The 25,611-nt window shown below is 36.0% G+C and overlaps 1 protein-coding gene across 5 annotated transcripts in view; it reads left to right on the forward strand.

The window, feature by feature from the left end:
* Nucleotides 1-24,878, forward strand: part of RUFY2 (RUN and FYVE domain containing 2) — a 44,363-nt gene extending 19,485 nt beyond the window's left edge. For 2 of the 5 annotated variants that reach the window (XR_015157106.1, XR_015157107.1), the window contains exons 12-18: nt 276-373; nt 2,734-2,896; nt 10,784-10,913; nt 11,193-11,287; nt 18,031-18,079; nt 22,516-22,593; nt 22,685-22,886. Coding sequence is in view for 3 of the 5 variants with exons in the window: in XM_086382723.1 (XP_086238849.1) it covers nt 276-373; nt 2,777-2,896; nt 10,784-10,913; nt 11,193-11,287; nt 18,031-18,079; nt 22,516-22,593; nt 22,685-22,828 (714 nt within the window). In the remaining 2 variants the exon portion in view is untranslated. Of the gene's footprint in view, nt 1-275; nt 374-1,131; nt 2,897-10,783; nt 10,914-11,192; nt 11,288-18,030; nt 18,080-22,515; nt 22,594-22,684 lie in introns of those variants that run through there. The other 3 variants (XM_086382723.1, XM_086382724.1, XM_086382725.1) reach the window with 2 other exon arrangements.
* The last annotated feature ends 733 nt before the right edge of the window (nt 24,879-25,611 follow it).

Consider the following 25,611-nt stretch of genomic DNA (forward strand, 5'->3'; position numbering starts at 1 on the left):
TTCTTTTTTTGATGGCCAAGCCGTATTCCACTGTATAAATATACCACATCTTTATCCATTCATCTTTCAGTGGACATTTGGGTTATTTCTATGTTTTGGCTATTGTGAATAGTGCTACTGTGAACTTAGGGGTGCATCTAGGAATATTTTAATCTGTAAATAAAGGCTGGTCGTTTCAAAATAACAATCCCATTGCAAAATGGTATACAAAGCTTATACATATTTGGGTTTAAAAAATTCAAAGCCACTGTAGCTTTTAAGTTTTTTCTAAATAGGGTTCTGAAGATGGTTTGAAGGAAAAAAATGAAATAATTGCCCGACTGGAAGAAAAAACCAGTAAAATTACTGCAGCCATGAGGCAGCTGGAACAAAGGTACAGCATTTCCAATCTTAGTTTCTTTTTTACTTTCTCTGTCCCCCCTTTTCTTTATTCAACTCTGACACCTGCCACAAAGACCATTAGGAAAATTTAGATTAGGACTTTTTTTTTTAAAGCCCAGCAGAATTTTGCCTTTTTTTGTTTTGGTTGTTGCATGGAATCAAGTTGCTTTATATTAGCCTGATTCATTTGTCTTTGCCATTTTGCAGACTTTTTAGAAAGGCCTAATATTGGCAATTTTATATGGTTTAATTGTATTACATAGGACAAATACACAAACAAAACCTCGAAAAAGTGAAAAACGAACAAAATCCATGATTGAATTATCCCTGATTGATTTCCATGCGTATAGATCGTCATATCCCTTGTCATTCACCATCTCTTATCTGAAAGCAAGCTTTCTGAGTTGGCAGTTTAGTTGTGTTTCTTTGAGCTAGGCCCCTCAACCCCACCCAAGAAATAATTTTGTTTAAATTGAATTGTTTTATATTGGCATTTTTCACTTTTATTGTTGGAAAATGTAATGTATTTCCATTGACCTGTCATGTTGGTGTCAACATATGTCTTATCATTGCTTTCTTTGAATCTACTTATGAAAAACATAACTATTAATGCTTTATTGACATGAATATTCTTTTATTGACATCCTCTTTCTTCTTTTTTCTTTTTTGTTTTCTTTATCCCCATTTTTACATTTTGGACATCTTTATTACCTTTTTCTGTCTTTGATTTCTGTCCATTCCATTATGAAGTGACAATGATTTGTTAACTCAAACTAGAACAATTGCAATGTCATTGGTGAAATGTGCCAGCAGTGACACTCAGGACCAGTATAAGCTGGTCAAAGATATATCTTTCTGAAAACCACTTGTATTTAAACAGACTGAAAGAGAATCAACATTTTTATAATATATTAAATCGAAAAATAATTTACGCTATTATGTATTCTGAAAGGAACCCTGTACACTTTTTGATCAGCTGCTGTGGTAGTACATTGCCATAAAGCAGAGTGGGTGCACTTGGATTTCCAAAAACACATTCCTCAAACCTTGTGCACAAGGGCTTATTTGAGTATTGACCCTTTGGAGGTCAGAATTTTCAAATGCAGTTTTATCTTTTTAGCTACTTTTTGATGAAAAATATAAAAATTGTTTAATAAGTTATCCTTTGGTTTCACAATGTGTTGGCACAGTTTTTTCCCCCATTGGCCCACTCTTTATTTACTAGCCCCTTTACTGATTTTTGAGTACGTTTTAAAGTAGTTTATAACTCAGATTGGCCGTCATCTTACGCTTTAGCTCCTTGACTTTCCAGTTCCTCTTAGCCCTCTTCTATAATAGCACAACTTCACGGCCTACCTCATTTTGACTTTTTTTTCATTTCTGTACCCTTTGAGAAAAGCTTGGGTATCCCGTCTCCCCGTTTTAATATTTTAGATTTAGAGATAACTTGAATGTTACCCTCTTTTCTTTGAAAGTGGCCTTTATATTTTTGGATTGTGTGAGGGTTGCCCCATGGGCATGGATTTTAAAGAAGAAAAGAGGTAACTTTTTTGGCTAGTTGAACAGAAATTTCTCTTAGATATTCCCTTCAAGGACTTAATGTCCCTTGAATTCTTGGGAGATGTTTTCTTATACAATTAGTGATGTTAAATCTAAGAAATCCTAGATGGCCGTAGGAGACAGGGAGTGGAGCTGAGCACAAGGAGAAGCAATGACATAAATAAAAGGAGAAAAAAAAAATCTACATTTTAAGCTAATTTTAAAAATTCAGTGATGAGGAGCAACAATGATCTCTAGCAAATGTTGCCAACTAGTACTAAATTCTTTTGCATCCTAAAACACATACATATACACACACATAGCATTGGCATACTCTAGGAAGTGCATAAAGATTCTATAGGGAGGACTTGGCTGTAATTTGAAGCAATCGCAGGTCTTTGCTCTTGGCCTTGTAGCACACTTGATTCCTGGCATACACATCCTAACATAATATATAACAATGTGGCTTCTTCACCTAGTGTAGACATAAGTACTGTACTTTTCATGGTTTTGTAAAAAGGCAGTAATGCACGTATTATACTTTGAAAATTAACTCCTTATGCTTTACATAAGTGGTAAAGGCTATATCGCTTTGCATTGTTAATTACGAACAAGAAATAAAGCAAATTTGAAGATAGTATTCTGGGCATATTATGTATTATATTGAAAAAAATCACAAAACAATTTCTAGACATTGTGTGGCTCTTTCACGTTTGAGTTTGTGAGTTTTTCCCCAAACTTTGTTTTCATTTAGAAATGTTTCTATTTCCCCGTTTTTCTTTTATTTGTCTTCTTCACCCTTTTACACCCTAGTTCTAGCCTCAGTTTTACCCAAAGTTGATTTGAATTACACCAGATTGCAGCAAGCAGAGAAGGCGCAAATGGAAATTGAAGATGAGGACAAGAAATATCTACAAGAGTATCAGAGTAAATTCGACAGTCTGCAGAAACAAATCTCCCAAAAGGAGAAACAGCTGTGAGTATTTTACTTGGAAATAAATACTCGTGTTAATATAATTTCCCCCTCTTTTCCTCCACCTTTTTTTGCATGCAATGGAAGAAAACCTGTGTTTTCATTTATTTAACGATGCTGGCTAGATTGTAGAGTTTTCCTTCAAAAAAAAAAAAAAAAAACCAAAACAAAACTAGAAAGCACAGTTGTGATAAGACTTATGTTTTTGCTCCCTTTATTGTTTATAGAGTTACTTTCAACCGTCTTGCTATCTTCTTGCTCACAGAGAGTTTTATTCTTTATGGTTGTTCAGCATTAATCTGATGGCCATTATGTTTCTAAATACTGAGTATAATAGACCTTTGTAACTCCATGGAGTTTATATTATCAAAGAACATGATGTTTTCTGAGAATATTTTTATTAGTACTTCATATGATAGATCTACATATTACCAGCTAGGAAAGATGCCAAAAAAACAAGCTGTAGGTGAAGTTTTATCCCATTTTTTATAAAATTAAAACTGCATAGGTGTGTATTTACGTGAAGAAAAGTTTTAAGAATATAGATTCTGGGGACTTCCCTGGCGGTCCAATGATTAAGACTCCATGCTTCCACTGCAGTGAGCTTGGATTTTATCCCAGTCGAGGAACTATGCCACACAGCAAAAAAAAAAAAAAAAAAAAGAATACAGATGATGGAAAATGATTATCTCAAGGGAATAATGGCAAATTGACAGTAATGGCAAATTGAGTAAAAGTAAAATTACTTTTTACTTTTTTAGATCAGTACTTTTTTACCCCAAGAAATATGTATCACTTTTATTATTAAAACAGCAATAGAAAATTGTTATACATTATGTTTGAAAAAGTGCAGGTCGCTCAGTCGTGTCCAACTCTTTGTGACCCCATGGACTATGCAGTCCATGTGTAATATCATTAAGCAATATCACTTACCAGGTATGGTCTATTACTTGTTAAGCTACCTTTAAATCCATTGCTTAAAAAACAACTATATTCCAATAAAAATTAATTTAAAAAATCCATTGGTTGAGGTGTTCTTTTCTATTCTTGATGATTCTGTCTAGTGGTTCTGTCAATTATCAAGAGAGGATTTGTTGAAATATCCCAACTATTATTGTGGATTTGTGTATCTCTACCTTCAGTTCTATCAATTTTGGCCTTTTGTATTCTAGAAATCTGTTTGGTGCCTACACATATAGCATTTCTTTGTCTTCTTGGTGAATTGACCTTTTTATCATTTTATAATGTTCCTTTTTTGTCTCTGGAAATTTTATTTGCTCTGAAATCTACTATATCTCATATTAACATAGCCACTCCTGCTTTCTTCTAACTAATGTTTTCATGTAGTAAACAAAAGATCAATGTTATGTACATCTTCTGTCTTTTTACTTTCAGCCTAATCTGTTTCATTATATTTGAAGTAAGTTTCCTACAGTGCATGTTTTTTATCCATTCTGCCAATCTCTCTCTTAATGATATATTTAGCCCATTTGCATTTAGTGTAATTGTTGATATATTAGAGCTTAAATCTACTGTTTTATTTTTTCCGTTTTCATTCCTGTATGTAATTTTTCCTGCCTTCTCATGGGTTACTTGAACATTATTTAGAATTCCTTTTTGATTTATCTGTAGTATTTTTAATTGTATCTCTTTGTATAGATTTTTAAAAGTGGTTATTCTGGACATTGTATTATGTATTTGCAACTTTTCACTACTGATATCAACATTTTACTACTTTGAGGGAAATGTGGAAGCCTTACTTCCACTTAGACCTTTTTGCACTCTCCTTTTTACAATATAATTTGCTTAAATATTTCCCCTATATAATATTGAGAATCACATCAGACAATGATATAATTTGTGCTTCAACCATTAAACATAATTTAGAAAACTTTCTATTGTTCTTTCTTCCTTTATGATGCTCCAAGTTTTCCTTTGTGTCTGAAGAAGTTCATTTAGCCATTCTTCTAGGGTAGGTCTGTTGGCAGCAAACTTCCTTAGTTTTCTGTCATCTGAGGTCTTGATTTCAACTTTTTGATTTTGAAGGGTAGTTTCAGAATTCTGAGTTGACAGTTATTTTCTTTCAGGACTTGAAAATATTGTACTGCTTTCTTCTGGTCTTCATAATTTCTGATGAAAAGTAGAATGAATCATTGTTCTTCTAATTACTCTGAAGATTCTGTCTTTGGATTTATGCTATTTCACCTTTGGTCAGCTTCTTCAATTCTTAGGCTTATGTTTGTCAGATTTGGAAAAACTTCAGCCATTATTTCTTCACATATTTTTTTCAGTTCCATCTGCTTTCTCCTTTCCCTTCTGGGACTCTGTTATTGTAAATGTTAGATTTTTTGTTAATGGTCCTACAGGACCCTGACACTATTCTTTTTTTGTTGTTGTTTTTTTTTTTTTTTAGTCTGTTTTCTTTCTGTTGTTCAGATTGGGTAGTCTCTGTTGTTCTGTTTCTTTCTTTCTATTTTATTTTATTTATTTATTTATTTTTGGCTCTGCTGGGTCTTCGTTGCTGTGCAAGCTCCTCTCTCGTTGCCATGCTTGGGCTTCTCGTTGCCGTGGCTTCCCTTGTTGCAGGGCACAGGCCCTGGGGTGTGCAGGCTTCAGGAGCTGTGGCATATGGGCTCCACAGGTGCAGCTCCCGGGTTCTGGAGCACAGGCTCAGCAGCTGGTGGCGCACAAGGCGCAGTTACTTGTGGGATCTCCCCAGATCAGGGATCAAACCCCTGTCTCCTGCATTGGCAGGCACGTTCTTTTCCACTGGGCTACCAGGGAGCCCCTGTTGTTCTGTTGGGAAGTTCATTCTTTCCTCATCTTTTCCTGTCATTCACTGAGATTCATTGCATGTATGTATGTATGAATGAATCCCATTCATTGAGATTATTGTATTTTTCAGTTCTAAGATTTCTATTTGATTCTTTCTTTCTTCCAAAATTGCCTTCTTTCCTTCCAAAACTTCTTATTCATTAATTTGTTTCAAGCATATTCTTTTTTTCCCAGAAGAGAGAAAATATAAACTTTATTTTAAATGATAGTCAGAAGTCTAGGTCACAATCTGGGCAGGAGAGGAAATTTTCAAGTGGAGGAAATTACATTTTGGGAATTTTTTATTTGTTTTGTATTTTATCAAACTACAGTAGACTTAAAATGTGTTTTATGCGTAGAGCAAAGTGATTCAGATATTCATGTATATATATATTTTTGGGATTATTTTCCTTTACAGGTTATTACAAAATAATGAGTATAGTTCACTGTGCTGTACAGTGAGGCTTTGTCGGTTATCTGTTTTATATATAGTAGTGTGTATGTTAATCCCCAAATTTTAATTTACCACCCCCTTCCCATCTTTCCCCTTTAGTAATCATAAGCTTGTTCTCTGTGTCTGTGGGTCTGTTTGTTTTGTATGTAAGTTATTCCCCCCACCCCCCCCCCCAAGATTCCACACGTAACTGATACCGTATGATATTTTGTCTTTGTCTGGCTTACCTCACTTAGTATGATAATCTCTAGGTCCATTCATATTGCTGCAAATGGCATTATTTCATTCTTTTTTATGGCTGAGTAATATTCCACTGTATAAATATACTACATTTTCTTTATCCATTTATCTGTGGATGGACATTTAGGTTTCTTTCATGTCTTGGCTATTGTTAAATAATGCTGCAGTGAACACTGGGGTGCATGTATCTTTTTGAATTATGATTTTCTCCAGATATATGCCTATGAGTGGAATTGCAGGATCAGGTGGGGTTTTTTCTAACCCTGTCTTTATTTTTTTTAAGGAATCTCCGTACTGCTCTCCATATTGGTGTCACCAATTTAGATTTCCTCCAACAGGGTAGGAGGGTTCCTTAAGCATATTTTTAATTGGTTATGGGAACATTTTTTATGATGGTTGCTTTAAAATTCTTGTCAGTTAATTCCAGCATCTGAAATTACCTGACATGTTGTCATCTGTTGATTGTTTTTTCTTATCCAGTTGAAATTTTTCCTGGGTCTTGGTCTAACAAGTGTTTTCCAGTTGCATTCTGCACATTTTGGGAGCTATGTTACGAGCCTGGATCTTCCTTAAATTTTATGTTTTAGCATCCTTCACTGAAACCACAGCAGCAGGGGAATGTAGACACTGACCACTGACCCTTCATCCCAAGCAGGGGTAGAAGCCCAGGACTGTTCCTGGATGGGATGGAGAAGGGTGCCTAACTAGTGGGCAGGGGTTGAAATCTGTGCTTTCCACACTTTGACACTGTGGAGCAAGAAAGTGGACCTTGTCACCATGAAGGGGAATGGAAATCCAGGCTGCCCTTTTGGTCTCTGTTGACACCATCCTGGAGGAGAGTGAAAAAGGTACCTCATTGACAGTAAGCACAGGTAGAAATCTGGGCCCTCCACTCGGCCTTTGCCAATTGTTTGTGTGGAGGGTAAGAGATGCCTTGTTACTGATGCATATAGAAGTCCAGGCTCTCCATATGGCTTCCGCTAGCGTCACAGAGGTGGATGCGGAGGGATAGCTCATTACTGTGGGTGGTGGTTAAAGTTCAGGCTCCCCACTTGGCTTTCTCTGATACTACCACAGGTGGATTGGAAGGGGTACCTCATTATTGGCAGGTGAGGGTAGAAATTATGCTCCCCACTTGGCTTTTGCTGACAGTGGTTGGGGTGAGCATGGTTTCTTCCTCTGGTGTTTTTTGGATTAGGGCGTTTATTGTTGAAATAAAGTTTCTATCATGCTAGGCTGCGTATTCCTGGCTGTTTGGCAGGAGAGAGTAGGCTTTCCTAGGGACTTTTTTATCTGTGCCCATTGCTATTTGTGCGTGTGGGATTTTTCAGCACCCAGTCTGGGGTTTTAAGGAAGCAAGAAGAAGCCTCAGGGCACTCATTACCAGTGTTATTACTTGAATCCTGGGGTTCCTAGCTGGTCTACATTCTTCTCTTCCCCCTTTCAGAATATTCTTATATTTGTTTATATATAATGTCTAGGGTTTTTAATTGTGCTTAGTTGGACAGATAGGTAGAAATGTGTTTACTCCACCTTGTCCAGAACCAAATTAAGTTTCTTTTAAATCTACCATGAAAATAACATTTTGAGAAGCTGGTATATAGAATAAGGCTTTAGGCCAGGGAATAAATATTACCTTGATTGGAAACTTGCACCATTTGTACATTGTGAAACTAAAACCTACCTGTTTTTCTACCTGCCTCCCCCCCCGACACAAAAAAAGAAACCACTTAGCAAACATTTTCTTTTAATCTTTAAAGTTTCACAAAAGCACTTTCAGGACTTTCTTGGCCACAGAAATCAAAAGGAACATTTAAGTTGTCAAGTTTATTAATGGTGCCAAGGGTTTTCTTGTTTAATTCCTTGTGCCCTGCCAAAATGGAAAAATGTGAAAATCAAGACTGGGATACTTCGCCAGTCAATAAAAGACAGTCTTGAAACTTTAGTAATCTGTGTTACTGAATTGGTTTTCTAGAGTTTGACAGAAGTATAGGTAAGACAAGTCTGATATTTATTCTTCAGTGCTGCCTTTATTTGATCACTGCCCAAAGGACGACCCAAATAATGCTCCAGGGACCTGGCCCTTCCCAATAGGACTAACCTACACAATAGGAAGCTGGAAATTTCTTGCCTGGAAACTCCCATGGATGGAAGAGCCTGGTAGGCTGCAGTCTGTGGGGTCGCTAAGAGTCGGACACAACTGAGCGACTTCCCTTCCACTTTCCACTTTCATGCATTGGAGAAGGAAAAGGCAACCCACTACAGTGTTCTTGCCTGGAGAATCCCAGGGACGGAGGAGCTTGGTGGGCTGCTGTCTATGGGGTTGCACAGAGTCGGACACGACTGAAGTGACTTAGCAGTAGGCAGCAGCAGAGCTGGGGATAGATATTTGTCCCTGCTGAGACCATGAAAGTAATTTTGTTTCTCATTTGGTGCCATTTTGGTAGAGCATAAACATGTTAACAATTTAGAGATTGTAGAATCCCTGATGGCTGAGAAAAATTGGAACTGTTTCTATAGAAATAGGCAATTGGGACTTTGTCCCAGAAAAACAAGTTCCTTTTTTTTTTTTTTAAAAACATATTCCCTTTTTTCACCTAAAATGGAGAAAACTTTTGGTTTCTTAACTCCCCAACCAGGAATTGAACTCACCGCACCCCATGCAGTGGAGTGTTAACCACTAGACCTCCAGGGAATTCCCTGGACATACATTTCCTCTTTATAACATTTTGATGAACATTATTTTTTGGTATGCATAGATATTTTTGCTTTTTAGAAAGAGGAAACATGCTACATACTCTCTAGTATCTTGCTTATTATATCTATTATTGATACATCATGGACATTTTATCATATCAATTACTGTAGGTCTATACCATCGTATCTCAGTTAACCTCAAGGAATCATTTAGCCTGAAAAAAGTGTGCTTTATTGTTTAAATTTGCATATCTTTGATTACTCTTGAGAGCCTTTTGTATTTCTGTTGTGAACTGTCAGTTCCTATCCTCTATTTTTTTCCTCTGTGGTGTTCAGTTTTTTAATATTTATTTGTAAGAACTCTTTATGTATTTATTCTGGGGTCTTTCACATACAGTGAAAATGTTTTCTAAGTTATAGTTTATTTTTAAACTTTGTTCATAGTGTTTTTTATTCATTTAGGCATTTTACAGTAGATTTTTTATTACTTATTTTTTAGACATTGTATAGTTATATTTTCCCTTTTTTTCCTTTATGGTTTCTGCCTTTGGTGATCAACATGTGTTTTGACAATATATGTAAAATAACTTAAAATCAAAATTTTTCTTTTGCTTTCTCACTCAGTTTTTTCTGACTCTGGATGATGAGGCCACTCAATGCACTGTACTTTGCTTACTCAGTGTTAGCAATATATACCTGTCCCTCCATATTCCTTTTAAATCTGTGGTGAAACAGTATTTATCAACATTTTGTAAATTCCATTTTGAAGTATCCTGTCTCTTCAACTTGAATTATAGAATCTCAAATTTGCTTCCCTGAAAATAATTTGGCTATAGATGGAAATGCTAACCATATGAGGAAACAAAAGTAATTTTAACGCAAAAAATTAAAATAATGTAATACTGTGATATTCTCAATATATGATATAATATAATAATTAAAATGTAAAGTACTAGGAACTACAGCATTATTAGTGTACACCTTACCTGATAACAACTGCTTATGAGAAATAATTATTGAAATATTTTGGAGGCCTTCCTAAAACGTGAGAATTTGACTACTTTTGTTTTTCCAGCTAGCACCTGTTGTCTGATTGATGAAATGGTGCTTTCAGATGTGAACTGGCATTTTTCAGACAGTGTGGATTTTCCTCTGGTGTCTCCGTGGTCTTAGATCTGTTCTGTAATGGGTCAGCTTCTAACAGTAATCTTGTTACTGTAATCTTGTCAAGTAGCACTTGACACCAGGATTGAGTTCTCTGTTACTCATGTTAAATTGACTTAATGGTTGCTGTAATTCTTAAATCAGAGCAATACTTTTCATTAGTTTTTTGTAAAAATTTTCTCTTGGCACAGAACGTGGTTCCATTTCTAAGATACAACAAGCCTTAATAGTATGGTGTGCCTTTCCAGGCATTTTTCATGCTTGTCCAGTATTTACGTATGTAGAATTAGTAAATGACAGATCCCAAGAGGTTTTTGTGATTGACAAATTAACTGAGATTTGAGATCTGAAAACCTTGTGCTACTGAACTTGTTTTCTAAAAGGTATTTGTGAAAGAAAATCTTAAGAATTTAATTACAAAGGTGAAAGTAATCAACCAATAAGTTACTCTTAAAAAGAATACATACAACTGTCATGTGAGAAAGAGCACTAAGCTGTCTGCGTATAATTTGTCATTCAAGGGCGCAACTGGAAACCGATCTGAAGATTGAGAAGGAATGGAGACAGACTTTGCGGGAAGATCTTCAAAAGGAGAAAGACACCGTATCTCATCTCAGAAATGAGACCCAACAGATCATTACTCTTAAAAAAGTAAGTAATGGTGGTAAACTTCAAAAATCCTGTCGTGATGAAAGTTACTTGAAAAGACAATCAAGTCATAATTTGCATGTATACGGAGGAAACAAAGTATACTGGTCTTCTTTAAAAATATCATTAAGGGGATTAAATGAATAGAAAATAGTTGATAGGAAATAGACCAGCTATTTTTTATAAAAAGCTGAAGGATACACTCCTATCCTTTAAGGGTATGTATACGATGTGGAGTTTGTTTCTTTTAAATTGCATTTTCTGTCTTTTATTATTTTGAAGGAGTTCCTTAACCTCCAGGATGAAAATCAGCGGTTGAAAAAAATATATCACAAACAGGAGCAAGCTCTTCAAGAACTTGGCAACAAACTTAGCGAGTAATTTCTCTTTTTTCCTTTTACTAAGTAGTCATTGACTTTTATAAAGTTATGAGTGTGCCAAACCAAATAGGCATAAAAGTTTAATATAAAAAAGAAAGATATCAACTTGGAAACAAAGCCAAACAAAAACTTCAAAATTAACAGATAAGGGTGTGGACTGGGGAGAGATTGTGTTAAAAATTATGTTCTAAAATGAACATAGATCTTAGCTCTAGATATTTTCCAGTAGATGAACTCTAAGACTGTTGTTTAATGTCTCCAAATCATATTTTTCTCAGAAGTCAAATTTTCAGAATAGTTGGAGAGATCTTTTTCAGACTGTTCTGAGAAGGAGCCACCATTGTGAAAAGTTGATGTTGTTTGATGCTAGTTGGGGCTTAACTTCATACAGTATGGTTGGTTCTATCACATTCAAGTGTTACTGGGTTCCTATGAGGACAAGAAGGAGAAATGGATTTCTATCTTTCAGAAATGGATTTCTGAATTTTCCTCCTTGTTCCACATTGTCTTTGTTTGGGATTAGCTTCATCTTTGTGCCCTGATTGAACATATTGTTAAATTCCTAGGGTAAACGCTGGAAGGTTTGATTTAGTATTGAATTTAGTATTGAATGTATCACTGTCACATTAGAAAATAAGAAGTGTCATTTTTTTTATAATACAAAAAAGTTAAAGAAAGCTACAGTGACCCATAATTCTATCACCTAAATAAATCCCTTTGATGTTTTATATGGTTAGAAAATTCAAAGAGCATCAAAAGGGAACTTCCCTAGTCATCCAGTGGTCAAGACTCTGCATTTCCATATCAGAGGTGTGGTTTTGATCCCTGGTCAGGAAACTAAGATCCTGTAAGTGATGCAGCCAAAAAAAGAAAAAGGTAAAATGAGGTGAGGTTGGGAGGGGGAAGGTCATGCAGAATAATATGAGACATTTAATTTTGTTGAAAGGGAAATAGTTCAGAAATCGTATTTAAACTTACCATTCAGGATCTGCATTTTCAAGTTATGACTAAATTTTAAAATTAGCATTCATTAATGTCATTCATTGGAATGGGTGAATTTAACTCAGATGCTCATTATATGTCTTGAGAGTCCCTTGGACTGCAAGGAGATCCAACCAGTCCATCCTAAAGGAGATCAGTCCTCGGTGTTCATTGGAGAGACTGATGTTGAAGCTGAAACTCCAATACTTTGGCCACCTCATGCGGAGAGCTGACTCATTTGAAAAGACCCTGATGCTGGGAAAGATTTAGGGCAGGAGGAGAAGGGGATGACAGAGGATGAGATGGTTGGATGGCATCACCAATACAATGGACATGGGTTTGGGTGGACTCCAGGAGTTGGTGATGGACAGGGAGGCCTGGCGTGCTATGGTTCATGGGGTTGCAGAGAGTTGGACACGACTGAGCGACTGAACTGAACTGAACTGAATGTCATTCATTGGAATGGGTGAATTTAACTCAGATGACCATTATATCAACTACTGTGGACAAGAATACCTTTGAAGAAATGGAGTAGCCATCATAGTCAACAAGAGTCTGAAATGCACTACTTGGGTGCAGTCTCAAAAACGACAGAATGATCTCTGTTTGTTTCCAAGGCAAACCATTCAGTATCACACTAATCCAAGTCTATGCCCCGACCAGTAATGTTGAAGAAGCTGAAGTTGAACAGTTCTATGGAGACCTACAAGACCTTCTAGAACTAACACCCCAAAATGATGTCCTTTTCATCATAGGGGACTGGAATGCAAAAGTAGGAAGTCTAGATACCTGGAGTAACAGGCAAATTTGGCCTTGGAGTACAGAATGAAGCAGGGCAAGGGCTAACAGAGCTTTGCCAAGAGAATGCACAGGTCATAGCAAACACCCTCTTCCAACAACACAAGAGGATAGTCTACACATGGACATCACCAGATGGTCAATACCAAAATCAGATTGATTATATTCTTTACAGCCAAATCAGGTTGATTATATTCTTTGCAGCCAAAGATAGAGAAGCTCTATACAGTCAGCAAAAACAAGACCAGGAGCTGACTGTGGATCAGATCATTAACTCTTTATTGCCAAATTCAGACTTAAACTGAAGAAAGTAGGGAAAACCACTAGACCATTCAGGTATGACCTAAATCAAATCCCTTACGATTATACAGTGGAAGTGACAAATAGATTCAAGGGATTAGATCTAATAGACAAAGTGCCTGAACTATGTACAGAGGTTTGTGACATTGTACAGGAGGCAGTGATCAAGACCATCCCCAAGAAAAAGAAATGCAAAAAGGCAAAATGGTTGTCTGAGGAGGCCTTACAAATAACTGAGTAAAGAAGATAAGCAAAAGGCAAAGGAGAAAAGGAAAGATATACCCATTTGAATGCAGAGTTTCAAAGAATAGCAAGGAGAGATAAGAAAGCCATCCTCAGTAATCAAAGAAATAAAGGAAAACAATAGAATGGGAAAGACTAGAGATCTCTTCAAGAAAATTAGAGATACCAAGGGAACATTTCATGCAAATATGGGCACAATAAAGGACAGAAATGCTATGGACCTAACAGAAGCAGAAGATATTAAGAAGAGGTGGCAAGAATACACAGAACTATACAAAAAAGATCTTCATGACCCAGATAACCATGATGATGTGATCACTCACCTAGAGCCAGACAGCCTGGAATGCAAAGTCAAATGGGCCTTAGGAAGCAACACTACGAACAAAGCTAGTGGAGGTGATGGAATTCCAGTGGAGCTATTTCAAATCCTAAAAGATGATGCTGTGCAAGTGCTGCACTCAACATGCCAGCAAATTTGGAAAACTCAACAGTGGCCACAGGACTGGAAAAGGTCAGTTTTCATTCCAATTCCTAAGAAAGGCAATGCCAAAGAATTCTCAAACTACTATACAATTGCAATCATCTCACATGCCAGTAAAGTAATGCTCAAAATTCTCCAAGCCAGACTTCAATAGTACGTGAACCATGAACTTCTAGATATTCAAGCTGGATTTAGAAAAGGCAGAGGAACCAGAGATCAAATTGCCAACATCAGTTGGATCATTGAAAAAGCAAGAGGGTTCCAGAAAAACATCTACTTCTGCTTTGTTGACTATGCCAAAGCCTTTGACTGTGTGGATCACAACAAACTGGAAAATTCTTCAAGAGATAGGAATACCAGACCACCTTACCTGCCTCCTGAAAAATCTGTATTCAGATCAAGAAGCAACAGTTAGAACGGAACATGGAACAACAGACTGGTTCCAAATAGGAAAAGGAGTATGTCAAGGCTGTGTATTGTCACCCTGCTTATTTAACTTATATGCAGAGTACATCATGTGAAATGCTGGGCTGGATGAAGCACAAGCTGGAATCAAGATTGCTGGGAGAAATAATAACCTCAGATATGCAGATGACACCACCCGTATGGCAGAAAGCGAAGAACTAAAGAGCCCCTTGATGAAAGTGAAAGAGGAGAGTGAAGTTGGCTTAAAATTCAACATTCAGAAAACTAAGACCATGGCATCTGGTCCCCATCACTTCATGGCAAATAGATGGGGAAACAATGGAAACAGTGATAGACTTTATTTTTGGGGGGGGGGCTTAAAAATCACTGCAGATGGTGACTGCAGCCATGAAATTAAAAGACACTCGCTCTTTGGAAGAAAAGCTATGACCAACCTAGACAGCCTATTAAAAAGCAGAGACATTACTTTGGCAACAAAGTCCATCTAGTCAAAGCTATGGTTTTTCCAGTAGTCATGTATGGATATGAGAGTAGGACTATAAAGAAAGCTGAGCACCGAAGAATTGATGCTTTTGAAGTGTGGTGTTGGAGAAGACTCTTGAGAGTCCCTTGGGCTGCAAGGAGATCCAACTATTCAATCCTAAAAGAAATCAGTCCTGAATATTCACTGGAAGGACTGATGCTGAAGCTGAAACTCCAATACTTTGTCCACCTGATGCAAAGAACTGACTCATTTGAAAAGACCCTGATGCTGGGAAAGATTGAAGGCAGGAGGAGAAGGGGACAACAGAGGATGAGATGGTTGGATGGCATCACCGACTCAATGGACATGAGTTTGAGTAAGCTCGGGGAGTTGGTGATGGACAGGGAGGCCTGGTGTGCTGCAGTCCATGGGGTCACAAAGAGTTGGACATGAGTGAGTGACTGAACTGAACTGAATGTCACTGACAGGAGTAAGTATCCCTTTTAGAGTTTACCAACCATGTGACTTAGGGCCATTTATTTAAGCTGTTTAAGCTCATTTTTCCATTTGTAAATTGTAGAGTTATAATATCCCTTTCTCCATTTGTAAATTGGAGAGTTATAAAATACCTCTAGGGTTCTTTTTCTGATTAAAAGAATAAGTATCTGAAAGCATCTAACACAGTACCTTTCCTCATCTCAAGCAGAATATTAGTTTTCTTGTCTGTAAGATGAACAGGATAGATCTGAAAGTTACTTGCCAGTGCTTACATTCTAAACCAGCAATCTAAAATATAAATGATTAATTTGAAAAGTACTTTTGATAATGGCATATTTACTCTTAATTGATTTCTTATTGAAGGATTCTTATAAAGAGAAATTTTGATAGATTTTGAAAAGCTTTAAATGTTAATTATTCAGGACTTCCCTGGCAGCCCAGTGGGTAAGACTTCGTACTTCTAATGCAAGTAGATTGGGTTTGATCCCTGCTTGGGGAACTAAGATCTTGCATGAGCATGGTGCAGGGGGAAAAAAAAAGTTAATTATTCTGAATAAGTTATAATTGTAGATAAACTGTCTAGTATGAAGATTAAAGCAATAAACCTTAAATATTAATATTTGGAGAAAACTTGGAATGTGAAAATTTAGGATGAAATATTAGAAAAAGAAAAATCTAATCTGTTATGTCATAATTACTGTCAGTTTAAAATGACTGAAAGAGGAAAAAACCAGCTTCTCCCTTATCCTCAACTGAGGCTTAAATTCCAAGAAGAAAAACTTTTAGTTTAAAGAATTACCAGGACTCTTCCAATGTAGTATTCTGTAATGCTATTCTTTCCATATAAAGAAATTTACAGATTTTTTTTCCTTCATAGAGGGATTTCAGGATTGTCTGAGGCTTATGTAATTTATGGATGTTTTCCTATAGTGTCATAATTGATTGTATCACATTTATCACATTCTCATGTTTTATTTTGACCTTTTTCTATGCTTTTTTTCATGCTGTGGTCAAATATTTTCAGAAACTTAAATACATATTCCTAAATGGAATTTAATTAAAATGAATAATACAGACATGTGTTCCCTGCCTCGGACAAGGAAAAGGTGTTCTTTTACGGTGTGTTTATTGGAACTGTAACTGATACTCTCTTTCTTTAGGATAGTTCGGCAATTTGTATCAGGGTAGAAGGGGCAGTATGCTTTTTTAGGGTCCGTATTTGTGAATAAAGGCATTTTAACCAGAAATAAATCAACACCAGTAAGTTTTCATATAGAAAGTATTTCTGTAGTGAACACCATTAAGTAAGCTATTTTTATTCCATATTCAGTTTTTCTGTATATACTATTGTGGCCAAAATTCCCATCAGCGTCAGTTTTCCTTGGGTGCTTTTTGTAGATGTGAGTTCAGCTAAGAAAATTTGATTACTCTGTTAGTATTTTTACCCAGTGTAATTTTACATTTATTATTCCCACTGTAAGAGTTGTTATGAGCCAGCTAAAAGACTAACACTGTTTTTAAGTTTTTGAACAAAGAACACTTGTAGGGCAAAGCAAGTTCCTAATGTTCTGCTTCAGACTGTAGTATTTTATGTATGTTTTAATCCAACTATTTCATTTTTAAGTTATCTTAAGAAAAATAATACAAATGTTTTGGTCATTTCAATTTTAATGAATAGTTTTATGGCAAAAAGATTTGAAACATGTTGAAAATTCATCAGTAGGTAATTATGTAAACTGCATACTTTACATTTTTTTTTGTGGTATACCATGTAACCATTTAATATAATGATGTGGCAGATAATAATAAGTTAGTAGCTCTGAGCCTTTCAGAATATATTGTTAAGTCATATGGGGAACTATGTAAATAATTTTTCCATTTGAAATACACATACTCATTGACATGTAGAGATGATCATGTCTGGGTATTGGGATCACAGATAAATATTGCATGTTAACTAACACGTATTTTTAAAAGGTTAAAAAAGTATTATATCTTCCTTAATATAGACACTGTTACTTACCACTCTGTAGCATCTGCTACAGAAAGAGTATTCATAATGGTTAACCTATCAGCTTTTGGGTCTCAGAGGTGAGGATTTAAATTCCGGCTTCCTCAGTTACCATCTTGTGACTTGTTACAAGTGACTAAACCTCTTAAGACCTCACTGTTTTCATCTGTATAAGTGTTTCTGAAGACTAAATGAGACTACACATGCAAAGTTCATAGCATAGTGTCTGGTACCTCAGCTGTTTATTGACAGCTACAATAAATGATATCTATCATTAATAGTCATAACCACATGAAAATTCCAATGTTCTTTCTTTAAAAAAAGCAAATTTTAAATCTCAAGACTATTTTTGCTTTAGGTCATTTAAGAAATACAGGAAACTGTTAAATATAATCCCACTAGCCAAAGAAGATCATTAGAATAATATAGTATATACAGTTTTATATCCTATGAAAATTCAGTACTCTTCTAAGGAATTATTAGATGTTCTGTATTTTAAAATGTGTAGTGAAATTTGAACCAATTTATAATCTTTTTAGATCAAAACTTAAAATTGAATACATGAAAGAAGCCAACAAAGCATTGCAGGTGAGTTTGAAGTATTTTCCTCAAGTAGGAAGGTATGGATATCTGTGAAAGTCTCCAGTAGAAGGTAAGGCTCTGTGTTCTGTTGTTGAATCTTAGGATATATAGAGGCAGAAGCACTGAATGGGGAGCTTGTAAGATGGGGTCCACCTCTTCACTATACCTCTGGAACACATTATTAAAATTCCTCATGTTGGAAATGACCTTGGAAATAGTTTTGTCTACTTTCCTGAAGTTGTGGCATGGTTAGAGTGAAACTGCCTTTGGATTTGATAATCCTTAAATTCCTGAGCCAGTCTGTTACTAGTTTTTGATCTTCAAGTCACATATCACCATGGAGTCTGTTTCCTCTTCTGATTTTGGCTTATGATTTTGCCTAAGGTTGCTTTGAATATTGAGTATGTTAATTGAGTGAAAGTGATTTGGTACAACTGAATACATGGTTCTTACAACAGAGGAGAAAATATAGTCTCTGTGTGAGTACTTCAGTGACAGATGGCTTCTTAACCGCACAAGCTCCCCATTTCCTTTACCAAAGTGTTACATGAAAGTCATTTAAAAAATCAAATTGTACTACATACTACGAAGACTTAAAAAAAAGAAAAAAAGGGAAGCAGTCTTTTGTTTTTCACCTTCTTGTCCCTTATCCATTCCAGCTTTTGCCACCATTAGGGAGCTACTTTTAATTCTTTTTAGTTGTTTCTTCTAGTATTTCCCTATTTCTTAAGTATTATGCAGACCTGTGTATTGCCTCATTAACATGATGGATGAGTTTTGCTAACTCTCCCCCTGGTCTGTCTACTCTTCACTGTTCTTCTCCTGTAGTTAAGTAAAAGTTTTTGTGAAATATATTTACTATATATTCTTTATTATGAGTATTTAAATACTGTTCCTTGCTGGGGCAGGTAGTATTATATATTGCAGTTGTATTTTTTTTCTTGAACAACTTTTCATTTCCTCTAGAGCTAATATTTACCCCCCCTGCCTTTTTTAGTTGTATTTGAGAATCAGAGTTTTCTTATACCTTCAAACACTTCTGCTGCTGCTAAGTCGCTTCAGTCGTGTCCGACTCTGTGCGACCCCACAGACGGCAGCCCACCAGGCTCCCCCGTCCCTGGGATTCTCCAGGCAAGAACACTGGAATGGGTTGCCATTTCCTTCTCCAATGCATGAAAGTGAAAAGTGAAATTGAAGTCGCTCAGTCGTGTCCGACTCTTAGCGACCCCATGGACTGCGGCCCACCAGGGTCCTCCGTCCATGGGATTTTCCAGGCAAGAGTACTAGTGGAATGGGGTACCATTGCCTTCTCCACAAACACTTCTATTAAATGCTTTTTGATAGAAGTTTTTCACATGGTAAAAATGAATTAAGGAATCAGTTCTTTCTTTTTCCATCAGAGTCATACTTATTGAAGTTCTCTGCTTTATTGCTCCTGTCTGGTCTGGTCACTCTTGTCCTGGCATTTCCCTTTGTTGTCATTCATTCTTTCAATGCTTTTTTTTTCGCCCTGCCACACAGCTTGTGGGACTTTTTTATAAATAGTTAGCCAGCTAGGCATCAAACCTGGGTCTTTGGCAGTGAGAGCATGGAATCCTAACCACTTGATCAACATGGAATTCCTACTGGGCAATGCTTCCTTCAATAGCCTCCTAGAAAATGGTGAATGAATAAAAAAAGATTTTATGAATCTGTATGCCTTTATTCTGCTCTCACACTTTTTTAGGAGATACGTAGGGATGTTTGCCCAACTGTCATTTTTTAAGCTCTTTTGTAAAAATTTTTCACTGTGAAATATATATCATATATACAAGAGGACATGTACAGTACAAGTTAAAAATGCTAGCATACTGTTTTAGCTTGTGGTAGAACATGTGTGCTCCCTGATTGCATTCCCTTCCCTACAGTAACAGTCTACTGTTTTTGTTAATCATTATGTTTTTCTAACAGTTTTATTGTTCATATCTAGCCTACATTATCTAGATTTCCATTTTTATGTGTATGAAAATGGATTTATATGACTTTTTTTTTTTTTTTTGGTGCTTATTATTGTCCAGTTGATGGGTCTGTTGTCTTACAATGGGTCTATTTCTTACAATGGGTCTATTGTAAACCAGCTATTGCAGTTTCTTATGTTTTGGATTTTATCTGATTTCTTCTAAATAGTATTTTTTCCTCTATGCCCTTATTTAAGCCTATAAACTGGAAATTAAACCTAAAGTTTCCACCTTCTGTGAGACTTATTTCTGTTACTATATTTTTAATATTCAGCAGGCTCCTATTTGCTCATTTTTCCTTTTTAAAATAACATCTTGTTTTATCTCTGAGGATATTCCATTATAATTTCTTTAATGTTTTCTTTTATTGCTGCCATTCTGTTTCCTCTGAATATTTTCTTCTGTTTATTTGGCTGGAGTACTTCATGCCCAAATCATTCCTCAAATGTTAGAAAATCTCCCAGTTTTGATGAAAGGCACAAAAAATCTTGGAAGCCTGGTGTTTGTTGGTTAGGTGGGTGGGGATGTGTTGTAATAGACAGGGAGGCCTTGACCAAAGAGAAATCTGTCAACTTCCAGTCTGTTGGGTATCTTCTCCCAGTGTTGGTATCTACTTCTCTCTGGAGCAGTTGACTTTGTTCAGAGAAGGATCCTTAATACCGTTTGGAGGATTTAACCTGAGTAGCTGATATTCTGGAATGCCAAGGGCAGAGAAAAATAGCCATTTGTTTGCAGAGCAGTAGCTTGCCCCCTTTAGTTTTGGCTCTGCTTGTAAACAGCTTTGTTTTGTTGAGGAAGCAATTCAGCTCCCTGGATCTCAAGTTTTTTTAATCTGTAAAATGAAAGCTTGAGGGTGCTGTTCTGAGGTCCCTTCTAGCTAATGCACTAGGCTTACCCTACATTGTACAGCTTTTCTCCTTGAGAGGTGCAAGGTAAGTTCATAAGTCTGGAAATAAAGTTGGAAGCTCAACCCTGATGTCAGAACGTTACTTACTTTTGAACCAAATGATGGTGTTTGGAAATCTGCTTCATGTCAGGCTCTCGTCCTTACAAACATAGCTGGGCAGCAAAGTTGCTTGCACTATGTGACTTTGGGACATTTGGCAAATCACTTTGCTTTTTATGGTGTTCCAAGTTAGACTGAATTATCTTCAAGGCCTCATCTTGCTTTAAAAAAAATAATTCCATGATTCAAATCATGTGATTCTGCTGGTCAGTCTCTGATGGGAGCTGTCTAGGGTTTTTTTTGTTTTTATATCTTCACTTCTTACAATCCTGTGTTCTAAGAAGCCTTAGGAGTGCCTGAAGTGCAGTAACCCAATACCATTTGTCTTACCTCTGCTATAAGACTGTGAAATTAACCTTGCAGTCTTGATCCCTGAATGCTTACTCTCTCTTCATCTTAGTTTCTTCCAAGAATTATGCTGTCAGGTAGAAGACGCTTTCAAGAAAACTCAGGCTTTTGAGAATGTCTGTGGGTTTTTCCGCTTGTAAGATTTTTCTCTCGTTAGCTGGTGTAGGTCCTATTTTGCTCGCTCCCTCTTCCAAGTTAGAATCAGATATACTTAAGTTAAGAGTCAGATATACTTGGTTCTGTGGAAGCAGCAGCAGCAGTGTAGCTTAGTCTGGGCTGTTTCCAAAAGGGACATGTGATGAGATTAATCAGAAATACAGGACTTCTTTCAAACTTAGGTCTTCTCATTATAAAATGGGAACCACCTAACAAAGTTGCTTTCATAGGGGGAAAAATGCTTTTCCTAGCCAAGATCTTGGTTGGTTAAGAATGAGTCAAGTTAGTTAGAAATTTTAGGTATCGAGTTAATTTCTACCTGTTTAATTAAGACTACTTACATTTGCTATAAAAGTTTACAGAGTATCTGTTAAATTTGTGAGTTACAGAAGGGAAATTTATAGCACTGTAGAACTGAATTTAAGGTGAAGTCTTACCTAAAGAACTCAATCATTTGATTTACAAATTCTCTTCAAATTTTGTGGATTAGTTGTGTATAATACATACATAATGCCAAACTCATGTATTTCACAGTGAAAACTTATCTTTAAGTGTTTTTGGACTAGACATTAAGATTCTTTCTTTAGTTACTATCCATAGTGGATTTTTGTTAAAAACATTTGTCATGAAATGTTCTAGTATTCAGTTGTAAAGAGTAAAATGAACCATCATCCAGTTTCACTATTTATCAATACATGGTCAATCTTGCTTATTTATATAAGCATGTCCCTTTTTCCTCACCCAGATTATTTTGAAGGAAATTCCACATTTGTTTCATCTACAACTGTTTCAATAAATCTGTCAAAAAAAAAAAGGAGGACTGATTTTTGGTTTATCTGTATGCATATTCCTATAAAATGCTCTTGGTCAGAAATGTTTTCATGTATCTTTTAGTACTAATTTGAGCATTAATAATTATATTTTTCCTCTATCAGGGACTGGTTTGGTTGAAAGACAAAGAAGCAACACATTGTAAACTTTGTGAAAAGGAATTCTCACTGTCTAAGAGAAAGGTAAGGGAGAACAGGAAGTGAGTCCAAAAGTTTTGGTGCAAATATGGCTAATTTTACTCATTTTTTTCCCTCTGATTTTTCCATTTAATAGCACCACTGTAGAAATTGTGGGGAAATTTTCTGTAATGCCTGTTCTGACAACGAACTGCCTTTGCCTTCTTCACCGAAGCCAGTACGGGTTTGTGATTCCTGTCACGCATTGCTAATTCAAAGATGCTCATCTAACTTGCCATAATATTCCAGAACTAATGTATGAAAAGTACCTACAATGAATGATGAATGTTACATATGAACGTGTGTACAATGTATTCAGACAGCCCTTAAGCAGCTTTCAGACAGCATCTGTACCAGTTTTACTTTCACATATTCAACTCACAGGAACTCTTAATGTATGAGATTTCCTTTGCCATTTTTATTCAAATAACAGGGCATGCTTTAAAGTAACTTTAGCCTAATTCCTGACTGTAGTTATCATGTAACTCTTTTCTTAATGCCATGGAGAGGCCAGAGAGCATAGCCTACATGTTTGCCTTATTTTGTAAACTGAAGTCGCTCAGTCGTGTCCGACGCTTTGCAACCCTCAGACACAACTGAGCGACTGCACTTTACAAAATAAGGCAAACATGTAGGCTATGCTCTCTGGCCTCTCCATGGCATTAAGAAAAGTTACATGATAACTACAGTCAGGAATTAGGCTAAGGTTACTTTAAAGCATGCCCTGTTATTTTTGAATAAAAATGGCAAAGGAAATCTCAAATTATACATTAAGAATTCCTGTGAGTTGAATATGTGAAAGTAAAACTGGTACAGATGCTGTCTGAGTAGTTATTATGTAACTCTTTTCTTAGTGCCATGGAGAGGCCAGAGAGCATAGCCTACATGTTTGCCTTATTTTGCAAAGGCCTTCTGAAAAATAGTTTCAGATTATTATTCTCCAGATTGTCAAATTGATATTTGATGGTGCCTGTAATTTTTTCTTAATGCACTTTAAAGACTCACAGTTCCGAGAACGACTGGAAATGCACATTTTAGTATTACTATTTCAACAGGTTTTTCATTACCTTGGTAAAGTGTCAACTGTATTTATCTGCTTCCCCTCCTCTGCCCATTTTGCATTAGAAAATGCCTTCCTTCTCTATAGTCAATGTGGTATTTTGCTGAACTTTCAGATATAGTGGTTGAAAGAGGTATTACTTTGTCTCCAAATATTTTGAAAAGTTATATCCATTTCTTAGGGGGGACTCACACCTTTAAAAGTCAAAACATAGGAACTGCTCTGGCAGTCTAGTAAAGACTTCACACTTGCACTGCAGGGGGGCACAGGATGGATCCCTGGATTAAGATCCTGCATACCACATGGGCATGGCCAAAAAAATGTCAAAACATAAATTTTCCTAGAAAAAAATGTAATAGCCAGGATTATAGGCTCCTGATTTTCCCTTAGCATTTAAGGAGAAATCTAAAATACAGTTAAACTTTGCCTTTGATTATGACAGGTTTGAGTAAAAAAAGTTCTGTATTACCTTTCCAGCCCAGTAACTTTTAGGAAGCATTACACTGTGGCAGTCTACTACAGTAGAGTAAAATACCATTTATTAGCACCTCCAAGCCAGGACCTAGAGCCCTGCCATTACATATATACTTGAACTATTTCAAGCATAAAGTCAGTAAACACTAATCCCTGTTAATAGTTTATAGCATACCAAGAATTTAATTAATCTTTAAAACTACCCTTGTATAATTAACCGTTTCCACAGCATCACCACTTGGGGTTCTACTTTTTTAAGTCTTAAGTCATGCACTTTTGAGTTTGTACCTTTTAAACATGCCATTATTGGTATCCACATTACTCCTAAGAGCACTACTAAATAAAGCATGGCTACTCCCTCCCCACTAAGATAGCACTGCTTATTCTACAGGATCGTTATCCTGAGTACATACTTCTGTTGAGGTTTAAAATTAATTTTCTAAGTTGCCCAAGTATGAAACCACTGTTTTACTTTCAGATTTCTTTTCCATAATCCAGTTTTTAGTCTTCAGTCAGAATGGACATACAGATTTATAGGTGGTCTTTAATGCTCTGATAGGAGTATTTGAAACATGAATTATATTCTTTGAACTGTTTTGTACTGATGGGATGGGTTAACATTTTTATGACGAGAATAAGCAAAAATGAAAAATTTCAAGTGCTGTTTTTTATTATTGTGCTTAAACTTTAAAATGTGATTCTCTTAAATACCAACCCTGGTTTCATTCAACAAATAAACCATGATTTTTAGTCCCAATTTAAATTCTTCACCATTCATGTTATTGCCATTGATTTGGGTCTTTTGCAGGCAGGCTTTTTCTAAGAAAATACTGAAACTTGCTCCATTTTGTTTTGACTTGTATCTAAAAACCATAATCTAATTTTGGATTTCATGTAATAGAACTGTGTATTTTGTGCACTTTGTGTACTGTTACACCCTCATCTAGTAGTAACCTAATGCTATCATGGTGCCAAGGAATTGTGATTGTTAATTCTCATATTCACACTTCTCTAAAATGTGAATTTTATATGACAAATAAAACACCTGAAAAATTAAGCCTGTTTTAGAAAAGTGGTGTGAGCCTAGTAATTAAGGGAGTGAGTACAGGCAGTAAGATGAATCATTGCTCCAGTTGATAGGTTCCACTTATGCTACCAAGCTGCCTTCTTTAACAGCAGCAGAAATTATTCCTTTGTCACTTTGTCTAATATTCAATTAGATATAGTACCTTCTACCAATTTGGTTTCTAATCATTAACTGACAACAAAGCATTCTAGGACAGACGCCATACTCATCTCCCATACTGATATTTATTACATTAATAACATTTCTAGCAAAAACAAGTAACAAGTTCAATAACTGAATTCACATTGACAGGTTTCATTTTGATCCATTAGCCAATTTGGAAGAAAAGCCATATTGATCAAAGGGATTAAAAATAAAGCACCTTTTTTCCTTGCTACATAAAATTATTAAATACAATGGCTCT

Source organism: Bos grunniens, chromosome 28, assembly GCF_055505025.1.
Source record: "Bos grunniens cultivar Pamir isolate PY7600 chromosome 28, Bosgru_T2T1.0, whole genome shotgun sequence".
Lineage (NCBI taxonomy): Eukaryota > Metazoa > Chordata > Mammalia > Artiodactyla > Bovidae > Bos > Bos grunniens.